Genomic DNA, 18487 nt, shown 5'->3' with positions numbered 1-18487 from the left:
CCCTATTTTCACATTATAAATATAAGGAAACAGAGGGGCGATTTAAGTAATTATTCAAGCTCATACATCTAAAAAGCAGTAGAACTGGAGCAGACTGACTCTAAGACCAACACAACAATCATTATAATGTGTGGCCTCTCATAATCTTTTGAGAAATACACATCTCAAACTAAGCTTACAGACACGAGGTGCTCAAAAGCAATCCATGGCAGTCAATATACCAAACTATGAGTACTTTGTAGTGGTCACCCAGGTTCCACTTGGTCCCTACTAAGCTTATTCTCTCAGCCTACCTTTCTCATCCAAGGCAGGCTGCATTGCTAATGGCCTGCTAAAGATCTACAAATAAGGCAAGAGTGAATAAGGTAGAAAATAATGTAATAAAATAAAAAAGTCTACATAAAAAAGAAATGTTTTATCTATTTCCTCATATTCCCTCCTCTCCGCAGCTGAAATATAAATAAAAAAACAAGCCGTTTGGTCAAAGAGACAGAGCGCCAGCATAAATTTTAACGTGGATTTGATGACCTTCTAACCTTAGCAGATGACCTATGGTTGGGTTCCTCTCGTGGTTTCAGGGCTCCCACACCTAGAGTTGGGAGTTGTGTTTGAAAGACAGACATTCGACCACCAGTTGGGGACATCAGCTTAAAGGCAGCCTGAAGCGCAGGACCCAAGGCACTCTGGGTCTCCAGGGTCTTGGTGAACATTTGTGGCAAAGTTTTCAGCAAATCTTGGACAAGCTTGTGAAATAAAGCAAGAAAATGCAAGAGAGTTACAATTAAAAAAATTTTTTACAACAACTAATATAATAGACAGGACATTGAGTCATGATGATGGTCAGAGAATGTACGGACAGTACAGTAAACAATGAGGTTGGTCAAATGACAAGAAAGCTATTTCAAATAAACATTATCAATTGGCAAGCAAGACAAAAATTGGGGCCTTATAGTTCTTGCACATGCAGTAGTCCAGCAAGACTATAAGTCCAAAATGTATCTAAAAGAACCATCACAGATTAGAGATTTATTTTAATGCCATGAAATATGGCCTTCTCAATCACCTCTACACACTGTATTCTTTTGAGTTCCAAAGAGAGTTTAACTCTTCCCTATTACAAAATCTAAGACATCCAGTAAATTTGCCAACTAGTAATAATCACAACAAAAGAAAAACAAAACGAAAAACAACTACCTATTCAGGTTAGGTCGTACAAATAAAGAGAGTTAATGGGAAAAAAATACATCGCACCATGGCGAAGTCACCATTGCCAACAGCTGAGACCATAGACTTGCTAGTTAAAATGTTACCCCTACGGCATATATGCATGTACAGGGTAGACAACATCCCCCCTTCAGACACATTCTGTTCACCTCTCACTGTATTATGTCATGGCAATTTCCAGGCAGGTAATAAGAGTTTCTTCTGAACTGACCCCAATGACACTCTGTGAATCAGAAAAGCAAAGGGCACTGAAAGCAGCCTAGCTAAAGTGCTTCTATGCAGCGAGCAGAAGCTATCTCAGCAACCCTCCCAATTTCCCAAATGGCTGGCAAGGCAGGTTTCCTTCAGGTTTTCCTCCTTAATGGAGTAGGCTCATCTTCTACCCTACTACAAATAACTTGCTACATTAGACTTAAAAGCAATCAGTTCAAGGGCAAACTCAAGAGCGGCTCTTCTGATGAGTTTTAATTAACAGCAAAATATAAAATACTACACATCTTAGAAATGTCACAGAAAAGCAAAATTTTACTTAATGTCATTGCAAAAATACATTCCTTCAATACTGCAATTTAACATGTCAGATAGGAAAACATGCCTTACCTCTTTACTTTCATTTAAGTTTACTAATAAGTTCTCTGGCATAGGTATAAAAACATCTGAAAGAAGAAACAAAATTTTTTTAAACAAAACTTAATTGTTAAAGGTGTTCCAAATATGTAAGACTGATATAAGTAACCATGCCCATACTTACAGAAAAGCCCTTCCTCCACTATAATAGCACTGTCTACATATCTTCAAAGAGACTACCAAAGCACTGATTTAACTGTCACTGTGTAAAAGGTAAATAGCCTCCCAATCAGAAAATACTGATCTGTAAGCACTCCATAAGGGTTTGCACACGCTGCTTATTAGGTTAAAGACAACAAATCAGAATCCTGCTCTGTTCTTGCTTAGCCCTGGAAGCCATTCAAAAAAAACATTCATTTAAAAAAAAAAAAAACAGGGTTGACTCAGAGAACATACAAGAATACTATGTCTTTATATAAACATAACATAGTCCACTGGCAGACTGTCACTCAAAAAGCAGGTGCCTTCTCATAAAGAAGGCCCCCACCATTGCCTCTATTTGTGGAACCACAAAATCAAGTGAATCAGAAGTATGCTGACCGGCCACCACATCATGGGCTGCTCAGGATTCAAATCTATTCTTGCTTAGGAATTAAATTCCTTTCCTGAGAAGGAAGCGAACTGGAAAGGAAATGTGGTGGTGGTGGAGGATTATGAGGGCTCTCAATCTGCATCAGTGTACTGTTTGTTTTTTATTACAAATAATTAAGGTTTACTATAATGTTTATAAAAAATAGACCAATGAATAATTTGAATCTTTAAATACTGACTTTAGCTGTCATACAAAAATTCTACTGTTTAGATTTCTCCCCTTCTTGAAAATTAAAAATAAGTTTTATTGAGATATACTTCACCCTTATAGAAGACATAATTAGCAGTTTTTAACATATTCAGAGTTGTACAACCATCAGCATTACCTAATTCCAGATCCTTTTCATCATCTACAAAAGAAAACCCTCTCTGATCAGCAGTCACTCCTCGTTTCCCTGCCAACTCCCAAAGCTCTAAGCAGCCTCCAGTCTTTCTGTCTCTGGATTCACCTATTCTGCACATTTCGTATCAATGGAGTCACAATATGAGGTCCTTTTGACTGATTTCTTACACTTAGCATATTGTTTTCAAGGTTCCTCCATGTTGAAGTATTTACCAGTACTTTATTCTTTTTATTCTGTAGATATGCTACATTTTGTTTATCCATTCATCAAAAGGTGGGCATTTGGGTTGTTTCTACTTCTTGGCTACTTTGCTATGAACATTCATGTATACATTTTGGAGTAGACGGTATTTAATTGTCCTGAGTATATACCTACTGAATGGAATTGCTGAGTCACACAGTGACTCTATCTTTAACTTTGGAAGATCTAACAGACCATTTCCCATAGAGGCTGAATGGTTTTCCATTCCCACTTAGCGGTGTATGAGAATTCCAATTTTTCTGTATCTTTGCAATACTTGTTATTATCCTTTTTACCCCTATTTTAAAATCATTTTTATTTTTCAATTACAGTTGACATATATAATTATATTAGTTTCAGGTGTACAGCCCAGTGATTAGACATTACATAGCTTACTAAGAGATCATCCCAAAAATCTCACACCCATCTGACACCATAGATAGTTATTAGATTACTATGTTCCCTATGCTGTACTTTACATCCCCATGACTATTCTGTAACTACTTATTCTGTAAATTTGTCCTGCTTAATCCTTTCAACCTTTTTCACCCTTCCCCCAAAGTCCCCTCCCACCTAGCAAACATCAAAATGTTCTTTATACCGATGAATCTATTTCTATTCGGCTTTTTCATTTGTTTTTTTTTAGATTAAATTGATAGATACATATTATTTTTTAATATATTTTATTGATTATGCTATTACAGTTGTCCCATTTCCCCCCTTCTCTCCCCTCCACACTGTACCCCCTCTCCCACCCACATTCCCCCCCTTTAGTTCATGTCCATGTGTCATACTTATGAGTTCTTTAGCTTCTACATTTCCCATACTATTCTTGCCCTCCCCCTATCTATTTTCAACCTACATTCTATGCTACTTATTCTCTATACCTTTTCCCCCTCTCTCCTCCTCCCACCCCCCTGCTGCTAACCCTCCATATGCCCTCCATTTCTGTGGTTCTGTTCCTGTTCTAGTTGTTTACTTAGTTTCTTTCGGTTTTGCTTTAGGTGTGGTTGTTAATAATTGTGAGTTCGCTGTCCTTTTACTATACATGTCTTTTCTTTATCTTCTTTTCTTAGATAAGTCCCTTTAGCATTTCATAAAATAAGGGCTTGGTGATGATGAACTCCTTTAACTTGACCTTATCTGAAAAGCACTTTATCTGCCCTTCCATTCTAAATGAGAGCTTTGCTGGATAGAGCAATCTGGGATGTAGGTCCTTGTCTTTCATGACTTGGAATATTTCTTTCCAGCCCCTTCTTGCCTGTAAGGTCTCTTTGGAGAAATCAGCTGACAGTCTGATGGGGACTCCTTTGTAGGTTACTGTCCCCTTATCTCTTGCTGCTTCTAGGATTCTCTCCTTCATTTTTACCTTGGCTAATGTAATTATGATGTGCCTTGGTGTGTTTCTTCTTGGGTCCAACTTCTTTGGAGCTCTCTGAGCTTCCTGGATTTCTTGGAAGTCTATTTCCTTTGCCAGATTGGGGAAGTTCTCCTTTATTATTTGTTCAAATACGTGCTCAATTTGTTCCTTTTCCCCTTCCCATTCTGGTACCCCTATAATTCGGATGTTGGAACATTTAAAGGTGTCCTGGATGCTCTTAAGCTTTTCCTTGTTTTTTTGAATTCTTATTTCATCATGCTTTCCTGCTTGGTTGATTCTATCTTCCTTCTGGTCCACTGTACTGTTTTGAGACTCAGATTCCTTCCTTTCACTATTGGTTCTCCTCCGTATATCTCCCTGCATCTCTTTTATGGTAACCTGCATCCTTTCATTTAATTTGTGCCCAAGATCAACCAATTCCGTGAGCTTTCTAATCACCAATGTTTTGAATTGTGCATCTGAAAGATTGGCTATTTCCTGGTCGCTCAAAAGGATGAGTCCTGGGGGACTGATCTGTTCTGTTGGAAACATATCTTTCCCTGTCTCCCCCCCCCCCCCCCCCGCCCCAGGTCTGGTCGCTCTTGTTACGGTGGGGGGTGGAGCCTTAGGTGTTCACCAGGGCTGGGCACCCCGGTCGCTAGATTGTGACGTTATATGTGGGGGCGGGGGTGGGAGGGAACAATGGCGGTAGTTCCGTTCTCCTGGGGTCAGACCGTTCTCTGGAATCCTGGGCTGCGAGCTCTGCCCTGGTCCACAGTCGCTGCCTCACTGGGTCCACCAGCCGCAGCTTGCGTACTCAGGGATCGCCGCTGCGTTCTTGCGCCCCGGATGGCTGTTGCGCCAATTTCACACCAAATTTTCCCCTACCTCCGCGCACTGCTGACCCGCGCCAGCCCCACGCCCGCCCAGCTTGTCTTCTCCTACCAGTCTGGATGTACGGGTCTACTTCAACTTCTTGGCTGTCCGACTTCCATTCAGATAAATCCTCTGTCAGTTCTGGGTGTTATTCTGTCTGTAAGTTATTGTTGTAAATTATTGTTGTTCTAATCTTGGTTGTGCAAGGAGGTACAGTGCGTCCACCTATTCCTCCATCTTGCCGGAAGTCCCGATAGATACATATTATTTATTGCCATCTTCTTGTTCATATATTTAAAAAAAATATTTTATTAATTTTAGAGAGGAAAGGAGACAGACAGGTAGACAGAAAATGAGAGAGAAATACTGATTTGTTGTTCAATTTATTTATGCACCCAGTGGGTGGTTCTTGTATATGCTCTGACAGGGGTTCGAACCCACAATTTTGGCATATCGAGACAACACCCTAACTAACTGAGCAATCCTGTCAGGGCTCTTTTTTCTCTTCTTAAAGAAGGGTCTTCAACATTTCTCATAATACTGGTTTAATGGTGATGAACTCCTTTAGCTTCTCCTCATCTGGGAAGCTCTTTATCTGTCCTTTGATTCTAAACAATACCTTCGCTGGGTAGAGTAATCTTGGTCGTAGATCCTTGCTTTTCATCACTTTCAGTATTTCCTGCCAATTCCTTTTGGCCTGCAGAGTTTCTGTTGAGAGAAATCAGGTGACGATCTTATGGGAGCTCCTTTGTAGGTAGGTAACCTTTTCTCTTGCTGCTTTTAAGGTTCTCTGTCTTAACCTTTTGCAATTTAATTATGTGTGTTTTGGTGTGGGCCTCTTTGGGTTCATCTTGTTTGGGACTCTCGGGGCTTCCTGGACTTGAATGTCTATTTTCTTCACCAAGTTAGAGAAGTTTTCTGTCATTTTTCAAATAGGTTTTTAACTTCTTGTTCCCTCTCCTCTCCTTCCAGCATGCCCATGACAGAAAATTATACACATGACGTTGTCCCAGAGACTCCTTACACTATCCTCATTTGGGGGAAATTATTTTTTCTTTTTGTTCTTCTGCTTGGGTGCTTTTTGCTTCCTTTCATTTATTTTATTTTATTTTATTTTATTTATTTGTTGCTTCTTTACATTTTAAATCACTGATTTTATTCTCTGCTTCATCTGTTCTACTGTTGATTATTCTTCTTTTCTGACTGGTCTTTTTTATACTGTTGAGGTTCTCATTAAGTTCGCTGAGCATCCTTATAACCAGTGTTTTGAACTTAGTATCTAGAAAACTGCTTATCTCCATTTTGTTATTTTTCTGGAGTTTTGTTCTTTCATTTAGGACACTTTTGTCTCCTTATTTTGATGGCTTTCCTGTGTTTGTTTCTATGTATTAGGTTGAGCTACTACATCTCCCAGGCTTGGTAGGTGGCCTAATGTAGTTGTTGCTCTATAGGATTCAGTGGCACATCCTCCCCCATCACTCTAGCTGGGCACTCAAAGTGGGCTGGCTGTGTACACACTCCTCTTGTAGTTGAGCCTGGATTGCTATTGGCACAGCAACACGAGGGATTTACCCCCCCAGGGCAATCACCTGCAAAGACTGGCTTCAACCATTGACCACTGACCTCCAAACAACACGGAGAAATCAGCTGTGCTGGGGCCCACCACGCAGAGCAGGACCTAGTTCACTGGGGCACTGGTGCCTACTGAGTCCGTCCTTTGAGAGTGTTGGTAGGCATGGTTGGGTGGTATGTGATCTGAAGCTATCTACTGGGTGCAAAGGCTCTGGAGCCTCATGGGAGGTGCAGGCCAAGGTCAGCTGCCACCTGTGTTCTCTGCCTGGGACCACCTGGCACAAGCTACAAAGCAATCTGCAGATGGCTGCTACTTGTGCTACATTTGGAGGCACCCAGGCGAGGCCAAAGCCTGCTATTGCTAGCGCCAGGCCTGAAGTGACATAATGAGAGGTAAAGGGCACACAGAGGCCAGGTGCTGCTTGTTTGAGAGATTTAAGGAAAATCTGAAGCATGAGCCACGACAGGCATTTGTATGAAAAGGTGACTAGAAACAGCTTGGATGGGCCAGCTTTTTGGGTGGGGTAGGGCCTCAGGGAATCACCAGGAGGGAGCAAACAGTGTCAGCCAAGTAGATGGAGTCTCAGATATGAAGCCCACCTGCCGGATCTGTGGGGTGAGGACTCACCAAAAACACAACAGCCTCCGTCAGCACTTCTGTCTGAGAGAAAGCTACCCCTGCCCCCAGCTCTCGCCCTAATGCCAGACAACTCAGTTCCTCACTGTATGTCTCTGGTGCTTTTCAAGATGAGGTCCCAGCACTGCAGCTCTGAGGGAGAGTTCGAGTAAGTCCACACACAGGCCCCTTGAGAGGAACTAACAGGGTCTCCACAAGCCCTCTGTCTCTTCCAGCCTGAATTCCCACTGGTCTTTACAGTGAGAAGCTATGGGGATTTTTCTTCCCGGCACCAGAACCCTGGGCTGGGGGGCCTGGTGTGGGGCTGGGACCCTTTGTGCCTCAGGTGGGATCTCTGCAGCTGAGATATCCCTCCTGATTTTTATTTGCCACACATGGGTGTTGGTCTAGCCCATTCTGTGTCTCTGCCTCTTCTACCAGTCTTGATGTGTCTTCTTTTAATTTATTTAGTTTTAGAAAGAGGGGAAGGAGAGATAAAGGAGGGAAACATCAATGTGTGGTTGCTTCTCACCAGGCCCCCTATTGGGGAGCTGGCCCACAACTCAGGTATGTGCCCTGACTGGGAATCAAACTGGGGAACCTCTGGTTCCCAGGCTGGAGTTCAATCCATGAGCTGCCCCAGCCAGAGCTTGATGTGTCTTCTTTAATTCTCTAGTTGTAAGTCTTCCATTCAGTCCAATTTTGGGTGGTTCTGAATGATGGTTGTTCTGTAGTTTAGTTGTTATTTTGTGGTTGTCAGAGGAGGCAAGTATCATGTTTACCTACACCATCATCTGACCAGCAAGTCCTCCTTTTCCCCCACCATGTTTCATGGATCTGTTTCTGTTATGTTTAGTCATTTGCTTTGTTTTTTTAGATTCCACATATATATGAAATCACATTATTTGTCTTTCTCTGACTCACTTCACTTAGCCTGATACCCTCTTAGTTACTGCATGTTGTTGCAAATGGCCAGATTTCATTCTTTTTTTTGATGAGTAATATTTCATCATGTATGTATACACACACACACATTACATCTTCTTTATCTAGCTTGCTTTCCATATCTTGGTTATTATTAGTACTGACGCAATGAACAGAGAGGTGCATATGTGTTTTCAAATGAGTGTTTTGTTTTCTTCAGATAAATATCCAGAAGTGGAATTGCTAAGTCAGATGGCAGTTCCATTTTTGATTCATTGAGTACTCCCCAGACTGTTTTCCATAGTGGCTACACCAGCAGTGCCACGAGCAGTGCACAACAGTTCCTATGTCTCCACATCCTTGCCAACATTTGTCACTTTCAATTTTTGGATAACAGCCATACTAGAGGATGTGAAGTGGTATCTCATTGTGGTTTTGATATGCATTTCTCTAATGACTAATAATGTTAAGTACTTTTTCATTATTAGTCATTTGTATATATTCTTTAGAGAAATGTCTATTCAAGTCCTTTGCCTATTTTTGATGTGTTATTTTGTTGTTGAGTAGTTCTTTAGATGTTTGGGATATTAATCCTTCCTTAGATATATGATTTACATATATTTTCTCTCATTCTGTGAGTCATTTTTTTAATCTCTTGATAGTGTTCTTTGATGTACAATAGTTTTTAATATTAATGAAGTCCAATTTAGTTTTTTTTCTTGTTGCCTTTGCTTTGTCATATGCAGAAAATCATTGCCAAATCCAGTGTCATGAAGATTTTCCCCTATGTTTTCTTCTAAAAGTTTTATATTTTACAGTTTTAGCTCTTAAGTCTAGGTCTTTCAGCCATTGAGCTAATTCTTTTCATCTGGGTTTAAGGTAAGGGTCCAACTTCTTTAATTTGCACATCCATTATTCCCAGAACTACTTGTTGAAAAGACTGTCTTTTCCTATTGAATGTTTTTACATCCTTGTCAAAAATCGAATGACCATACATGTAATGGTTTATTTCTGGGTCCTCTATTCCACTGGGCTCTAAGGCCATCCTCAAATACTTTCTGAACGAATAAAGGAAAAGAGAAAAAGAGCTAACCTGAGTTTTAGCATAGATGTTTTCGTTGCCTTGTTCAGAATTCACTTTACTTCCCTATTTCCTTCTCTATTAAATGAGGGGCTGTACTGACTAAAAGACCCTTGCAATTCCACAGCCTTATGATTTCCCACTCAAGGTTATCCTCAATATAGTGGAATTATACCATATACTCCTAATTTGTCAAACAGCCATGAAATAGTTCTAGAATTGAAAACGACTAAGATAGTTCAATAATTCCAAGCATATAATATATACCTTCAATATCTGAAACTATTAGCATCTGAGGTTGAGAGAGACCTTCTTGAAGACTGTAGAAGTGGATTGTACTATCAAATGTTATGAAGCCAATTTTTGTCCTAGTGTTGCCAGGAAGCCTAAAAATAAATTTAGAAGTTTATTTTATCAAGTTTTCCCATATACATATATACATATTATTAAACATCTGCTAACAGTTACATGCAAACATCTACTTTCACATTATATGAATCACCTCAACATAAATGTCTAACCCACCCAATGTTTCATCACCATGAAAACATACCCAACTCAAAGTGAAAACATTACAATAAACCAATCAACAAAACCCAGCAATAATACTGCCATTCAAAACTCAATACATCTATACAAAATTATATAATCACTTGGGAAATGGCATACAAAAACATTGGAGAGCATATCCAAAACTTTGTAGATGATTTTAATTTATAAAACTACATGATCAAATTACTATACACCCACTCTAAAATGTAATATAAATTTAGGTACTGCTTATCTTTTAAAAATTTTACCCATGCCTGGGCGAATCAGTGGACTCTTCCTTAACAGACAAAACCCACGCACAACCTGCACCATGAAAGTGCAAGTGCTGGCAAGAACAAGGACACCCCTTATCAGCAAGGTGAGGGAGTTCTTCTGCTTCTGATGAGATTTGGTTTTCCACATTCTTCCACACAAGAACACTAATTCATTACACTAAAAGGTCGCACCAGCTTTTATAGGTTACATTATGTATCTAAGCACCATGTAAAGTACAGATATTTTAAGGGGCTTAAGAGATATGACAACCAAATTCAATGTGTGAACCCAGTTAGGTTCTTATTCCAACAAAGCTACAGTAGAAAAGCATTTCTGAGACAACCAGGAACAAAAACTGAACTGGTTTAAGTTCACATTATGAAATTACTGCTTATTTTGTTTGGCGTGATACTTGTATTTTAGTTAAGGCTAAAAATAGTCCCAAGTATTTATAAGTAAGATGGCAGGCTGATTGAGATTTACATTAAAATACTGGGGGGGGGGGGTATGTGTGTATGATTACATGAAGCAAGAATAGCTGATTGCTAAAAATGCTGAAGTTGAGGAATGGACATGTAGAAGAACTGTTACTATATGTTTAAACTTTTTCCATAATAAAAAGTTAAAATGAAGTTTCTCAGAGAAAGCAAGGCCTAAAGTTCACAACTGATTTATGTAGGCTTTTAGAACATAATCACATAGCTTTTGTTGTATTTTGAAACTACTTATCCATTTTGCAAACACTGTTTGTTTCAAATTTAAACCGAATTAAGATACTTACAAATCCAGATTGTTTAACAAACTCTGGCAAACTGAATTCAAGTATCCAGTTTCAACTGCATTGTGAGACACGTCAAATACAAAGAGGTACACTGGAGGCTGAGGTGGTCGTAACTGAAGAAAGGAAGGATCTCATTAAATACATTTAATAGGATTAAGTTTAAATTTAACATTTGTCATGTCCACATACAGCAAAACAATAAAATAAGCATTATTTACAGGCTGAGTGGAGACTATAATAAACAACTGATAAAGAAAATAACATAAAAAGAACATAAGTTTTAAAAACACAGAAAAAATTAAAAAACAGGCAGAACTATATTATATTGCTTTCAGATGCACACTTAGAAAAAATGAGGATGTGAATGCTGGAAATGAAAAGAACGTTTTCTCTAAGACAGAAGGGGCAGAAATGTACTCAGTGGGGCTTTGGGGGAATTAGCAACGTTCAATTTCTTGACCTGGGTGGTGCTAACGGAGCATTTATAATTATTTGGTATCCTATATATTTATGTTTTATAGACTTCTCTGTATATGCATTATATTTCAGAATTTAAGGGAATTACAGTTCTGAAAGGTATAAATTACTACATTGTCTCAGCTGGTTACTTAACCAACATATTTCAGCTAAGTTTCATAAAAATGTACAACTATATTTTTAAACTTCCGAATTCAAAGATCTGTATTCAGTTCAACTAAGAGCATCAAATAACCACAACCAGAACTGGGCATATAGTGTACTATACTAACTTTTATTTTTTTTTTTGCATACTTCATTTGTGGAATAATAGAATTTGTTGGCCAAGAGGTAAGTCAGGAAGAAGCAAAACCTCTTGCTACAGGCAAGTCCCAAAATTAAACAAAGCCATTTTTGCAAAACCTGGAAGATAAAAGAAAAGAAACGCAGAAAGGAGAATTCAAAAGGACAAATGCTTCTGCATCTTTTGGGTTTCATTCAGCCAAGGGATAGCTACACTGCAGAAAGCTATTACCAACCATGTAAGCGTCACAACAAGGTTTTCTACGCTGAAATTTCTCTGTGGTGAAAACATATGGAACCCTCATAATTTCTATACTAAAATGGCCCCAATTGCTCAGGTACAGAAAGACTACTTCACAAAAACATACTAAAATAAAACATTAAAAGTTGGTGTTAAGGCCTATCTTCATACTCCCCTTTCCTTACAGGCAATTATGGCATGGCGAAAGAATAATCAAATCAAAAGACCTGGAATTTAATGCAAGCTCTACTACTTATTAAATGCTATTTAGCAAGTCACTTAAAATAGGACTAACTGTATTTCCTTAGCTTAGTTCAGAGAGTTGTTTGTGATAAAGAAATATAGTGCTCTGTGAGATGTGAAATGCTAATTAAACATTAGGCATTATTATTTTTAAAATGCAAGACCTCAGACACTTACACAAGTATATAAAAGTACTTGCAACAGGATGTTCATCATACCATTATTTGTAATAAGCCCTGGCTGGTGTGGCTCAGTGGACTGAGCACCAGCCTGCGAGCCAAAGGATCATTGGTTTGATTCTCAGATCAGGGCTCATGCCTGGGTTGTGGGCCAGATCCCCAGTAGGGGGTGCGTGAGAGGCAACCACACATTGATGTTTCCCTCTCTCTTTCTCCCTTCCTTCCCCTCTGTGTAAAAATAAATAAAATCTTCAAAAAAAAATTGGAAGTGACTTACAAGTAAATATGGTCTCAATATGATATTGTAAATTTCTGGATGAACACACAAGAAACATAAGTGGAACTTTACACACACTTTTCAGACTTACCCTCATATACTAATTAACTATTTTTATAACAAACAAGTATAACTTTTATGATTTTTTTTTGCATTTTGAGAGTACGTGTATCAAAGCTGGGGCCACTGGCACAAGGAAGGGCTTAGGATAGAAGCAACAGGAAAGCACAGGCAAGGCTGCTTTGACTCCCTAGAGAGTCAGAGGAAAGGGGCCTTGGAAACAGGTTAGGGGGTTGCCTGGGAAGAGCTACCGCTACCCACTGCTCCCCTAGTTGCAAGTCTCATGGAGATGCACACCTGAGGGGAAAAAGAGGGGGAAGGAAAAGGGGCAAGCGTGCTACTTTTATAAATTTAAAACCATAAAATTTTGTTAAAGGACACTACATTGTTTCATTTAAAATTCAGTATTATCAGATGAATAAGCCGTATTAAAAACTGAAAACTTACCATGTATTCTGAAGGAGCCATAAACTCAATTGTAGCATTTTGAACTTCAGGTCTTTTGAGAGATTCTCCATAGACTCTGGTCAAAGGGTTGTACATGAATTCTTCAGGAACTATGTAAGTAAACACCATATAATGATAAAATTAAAAGATTAAGTTTATTAAACACTGCATTTGGCTTTTGTCTTCATTTATTAATTCATAAATACTTCAATATAAACTAAATATTAAGGGGTAACACATACACCTTGTTTTGAAGATTCATTCAAATTCTGCATATACTGAATGGCCCTATGTTTATCTTGTTTTTTAACTAAATCACTTTCTAAGTGTCTTCCAGTATCCTCGTCTTAATTCTTGCTATAGTAACTTTTCTAAAATAGCTTGAAAAAATGATAAAAACTCATTAAATGCCAATTATTTTCTTAAATGCAAGACTAAACTTTGTCTTAAATTTCAACGGTACAAGGCCATTCACATTTGACATATAATATTCATGTATGCAGACTCTAACTGCTCCTATAAAGTCTAAGGGTTTGTTGAATTTCACCAATTAGTGAGACCACTGTGGAATGTCAGCTGCCCATCACTTATTATGATAGAGCTCAGATAGTATCTTCTAAATGAATTATCATAACATCTGTCTTCCCACTATTTAGAAATTCAAATTCCTATGTAAGCCATAAATGGTCTGGGCTACATATAAGAGTGATATCGACCTTTATTACAATTTCATTTCATATACTGAAACACATACACATAAGGTTTTAAAGGTGTATTAAACACTTATACATATTTTCTGAATTATTATAGAGAAAAATGAATGCTCAATCTATTCTCACTTTCCTCTATTCTTTTTTCTTTTTTTAAAGAGAGGGGGAAGGAATGGAGAGGGGGAAACATTGATGTGCAAAAGAAGTATCAACTGGTTGCCTTTTATAAGGGCCTTGACCAGGGACCAAACCCACAACCCAGGCACATGCCCTAACCAGGAATCGAACCAGAGACCTTTGTGTTTGTGGGACAACACCCAACCAACTGAGCCACACCGGCCAGGGCACTTTCCTCTACTCTTAAAAAATACAAATAATAAAATTGGCTTTTAAAAATATCTTAAATTCCTTTATTCCCCAATGCTTAATGAAATTTCCTTCCAAGCAGAAACTTAATTTTCTTTTTCTTTTTTTTTAGTGATTTTATTTATTTTTAGAGCAAGGGGAAGGGAGAGACAAAGTGAGGGAGAGAAACATCAATTGGGTGCCTCTCATACACGCTCCAAACAGGGACCTGGCCTGCACCCCAGGCATATGCCTTGCCCTGAATGGGAATCCAACCAGTGACCTTTTACTTTGCAGGACAATGCTTAAACCAACTAAGCCATGCAGGTCAGGGCAGAAACTTAATTTGCAGGGGATATCAGCATACCTTTCTCTTTCATAATGCTATTAAAGTGCTGTTGGTTAGATGATATTCCTCAAAAATAAATTATGTGACTTCCGGCCAAGATGGAGGCATAGGTAGACACACTGTGCCTCCTCGCACAACCAAGATAGGGACAACAACAATTTAGAAACAGAATAACAACCAGAACTGACAGAAAATTGAACTGTATGGAAGTCGGACAACCAAGGAGTTAAAATAGACACATTTATCCAGACCAGTAGGAGGGGCGGAGTTGGGCAGCCAGGCAGAGAGGTCTGGGCACAAAGAGCAGTGGGACTGGATGCGTAAGGCATCTCAGGTGTGCAAGACCGCAGTGGGTGGACCCTGGGCATGTAGGCGGTGGCTGACAGACCCAGGAAGGTGGCGACTGTGAAGCAAGGCACTTCAAGCAACCCAGGGTCCCAGCGCTGGGAAATACAGCCTGGGGACACTGATTGAAAACACCTGTTAGCTAAGGTGCAGGGAAAGACTCCCAGCCTCACAGGAGAGTTTGTTGGAGAGACCCACAGGGTCCTAGAATGTACACAAGCCCACCCACGTGGGAATTAGCACCAGAAAGGCCCAGTTTGCTTGGGGGAAGTGGCAGAAGGGACTGAAATCTGACAGAGAGTAGAGCAAGCGCCATTGTTCTCTCTCGGACGCCACCCCCATATACAGTGTCATGACCCAGCAACTGGGTTGACCCACCTGGTGAACACCTAAGGCTCCACCCCTCATATGTAACAGGCACAACCAGACCAAAAAAAAAAAAAAAAAAGGCCCAAATGGAAGAACAGAATCAAAGCTCCACAGCAAAATACAACTAAGCAACCAAGAGATAGCCAACCTATCAGATGCACAGTTCAAAGCACTGGCAATCAGGATGCTCAACAGAATTGGTCACAAATTAGATTAAAAAATGAAGGCTACGCCAAGTGAAATGACGGAAAATGCACAGGGACCAATAGTGATGGGAAGGAAACTGGGACCTCCAATCAATGGAGTGGACCAGAAGGAAGAAAGAAACAACCACCCAGAACTGAAGAAACAAGAATTCCAAAAAATGAGGAGAGGCTTGGAACATCTCTAAACGTTCACATCCAAATTATAGGGGTGCCAGAAGAAGAGAGGAAGAGCAACAAATTGAAAACTCATTTGAACAAATAATAAAGGAGAACTTCCCCAATCTGGCAAAGGAAATAGACTTCAGAAGTCCAGGAAGCTCAGAGAGTCCCAAAGAAGTTGGACCCAAGGAGGAACACACCAAGGCATATCACATTACATTGCCAAGGGTAAAAATGAAGGAGAGAATCCTAGAAGCAGCAAGAGATAAGGGGGACAGTACCTACAAAGGAGTCCCATCAGACTGTCAGCTGATTCTCAAAAGAAACTTTTAGGCAATAAGGGGTCTGGAAAGAAGTATTCCAAGTCATGAAAGGCAAGGACCTACATCCAGATTGCTCTATCCAGCAAGCTTTCATTTAGAATGGAAGGGCAGATAAAGTGCTTCTCAGATAAGCTCAAGTTAAGGAAAGTTCATCATCACCAAGCACTTATTTATGAAATGTTAAAGGGACTTATCTAAGAAAAAGAAGATAAAAAACACGTATAGTAAAATGACAGCAAACTCACAATTATTAACAACCACACCGAAAGCAAAACCAAAAAGAAACTAAGTAAACAAACTAGAACAGGAACAAACCACAGAAATGGAGATCACATGGAGGGTTAGCAACAGGGGAATGGGGGAGGAGAGAGGGGGAAAAAGTAGGCAGCATAAGTAGCATAGATGGTAGGTAGAAAACAGATAGGGGAAGGGCAAAAATAGTATGGGAAATGTAGAAGCTAAAGAACTTATGACACATGGACATGAACTAAGGGGGGGAATGTGGGTGGGAGAGGGTGTGGAGGGGAATGAAGAGGGGGTAATGGGACAACTTTAACAGCATAATCAATAAAATATATTTTAAAAATAAATAAATTATGAGTTACTAAAAGAGATCTCTCCTCCCCAATTACTGAGAAAACTGCATTCAACTAACCTTCTAACACTGCCCACACTTCCCTTCATACAGCAACAAATGAAGCTAATGGCAGCTATTCTGTGAATTTATTTTCTTTTACTCTAGAGCACCAATTTTCAACCTTTTTCATCTCATGGCACACATAAACTAATTCCTAAAATTCTACAGCACATCAAAAATATATATATATTGAGGGTTTAATTAAAAAATAGGTGTAATTTTGATTAATTCACACCAAACAGCTATTGTTATGTTGGCTGCTGTCATTTATTTTTGACAGTTTGGAAAAAGAGGTCAGTGCCCCTGATTAAATAGTTAGGTGCTGCTTGTTTTAAAAATTCTTGTGGCACACCTGTTGAAAATCACTGCCCTAGAGTAAAGGCATTGGATAATTTCTAAATAAAAATTTCTTTTCTTTTTTTTTTAATTATTTTATTGTTGCTCAATTACAGTTGTCTGCATTTTCCCCACGTCACTCTCCCCTATCCCAGTCAACCCCACTCCCTCCCTTGCTTCCACCCTTCGCCTTGGTTTTTGTCCATGTGTCCTTTATAGTAGTTCCTGAAAACCCTCACCCCCGCTTTCTGGTTATTGTTAGTTGTTCTTAATTTCAATGTCTCTGGTTATATTTTATTTGCTTTCTTCTTTTGTTGATTATGTTCCAGTTAAAGATGAGATCATATGGTATTTGTCCCTCACCACTTGGCTTATTTCACTTAGCATACTAAATAAAATTTCTTAAATCATGGCTTAATTAATACCATAAAATATGTCACTTATTATATACCATATATAATAAACTTAAAAAGTGGTATCAAAGTAATATTACCATTGTTTTGCTTAAAAAGCATATAATTATTTATATGTAAGTATAAGTGCATAGAAAAAAGTTAACAGAAGCTAACTCTAAGTGGAATAATTATAGGTAAACAAAACAGGGTGTTTTTTTGTTTGTTTGTTTTTCGTTTTAATTCACATCTGTATTATCTGAGCGCAAGTAGAAACTTTTAAATGTTTTAAAAAAACATACCATCATTGATTTGGTAACATAAGTTACACTTCCATCTTCTCTGATCGAGAAAGCTGACAAAAGGGTTGATGTACGTCCTGCACATACGGCATCTCACAATTGTGCTGGAGGTGACCACAGGCACCTGCTGGTGAAACAGAGTTAATTGTTTAGCAGCAGCGATCATCACAGCTAAAGGTGAAGCATTAATCATATGTTCCAAATTATGGTTGGGATATTACAATTTTTTGAGAAAAAACCTAAGGTAAGAAGATATGTCCAAATTGCCACACACAAAAATTACATAGCAGAAATGTAATAATTTAAAACCCTATTGTGGCCCTGGCTGGCGTAGCTCAGTGGATTGAGCGCAGGCTGTGAACCAAAGGGTCACAAGTTTGATTCCCAGTTAGGGTACATGCCTGGGTTGCAGACCATGACCCCCAGCAACCGCACATTGATGTTTCTCTCTCTCTCTCTTCTCTCCTCCCTCCCTCTCCCTCCCTCTCTAAAATAATAAATAAAATCTTAAAAAAAAAACCTATTGCTTTTCTTCAGGACTTGTCTGTTAAAGTCTACCTTTTATTTACTTATTTTTAATATATATATATTTTAAAACTGATTTTAGAGAGAGAGACGAAGGGAGAGAGGGAGGAGAGAAACATTGATTTGTTGTTCCACTTGTTTGTGCAATTCATTGGTTGCCTCTTTATGTGCTGACCAGGGATCGAACCCGTGTGTATCAGAATGACACTCTAACCAACTACCCGTGTGTATCAAATGACA

The 18487-nt window shown here is 39.0% G+C and overlaps 1 protein-coding gene across 5 annotated transcripts in view; it reads right to left on the bottom strand.

Moving 5' to 3' along the window:
• The window catches only part of SEC24A (SEC24 homolog A, COPII coat complex component), a 72170-nt gene that overhangs the window by 24079 nt on the left and 29604 nt on the right, over positions 1-18487 (bottom strand). For 3 of the 5 annotated variants that reach the window (XM_036014010.1, XM_028527253.2, XM_036014011.1), the window contains 6 exons: positions 17723-17849; positions 13250-13359; positions 11044-11156; positions 9723-9841; positions 1825-1880; positions 537-743 (listed from right to left, as the gene is read on the bottom strand). In XM_036014010.1, coding sequence (XP_035869903.1) covers positions 537-743; positions 1825-1880; positions 9723-9841; positions 11044-11156; positions 13250-13359; positions 17723-17849 — 732 coding nt within the window. The other 2 variants (XM_028527254.2, XM_028527255.2) reach the window with 2 other exon arrangements.

This window comes from Phyllostomus discolor, chromosome 13 (genome assembly GCF_004126475.2).
Source record: "Phyllostomus discolor isolate MPI-MPIP mPhyDis1 chromosome 13, mPhyDis1.pri.v3, whole genome shotgun sequence".
Classification (NCBI taxonomy): domain Eukaryota; kingdom Metazoa; phylum Chordata; class Mammalia; order Chiroptera; family Phyllostomidae; genus Phyllostomus; species Phyllostomus discolor.
This window is presented reverse-complemented; position numbering and strand designations above follow the sequence as displayed.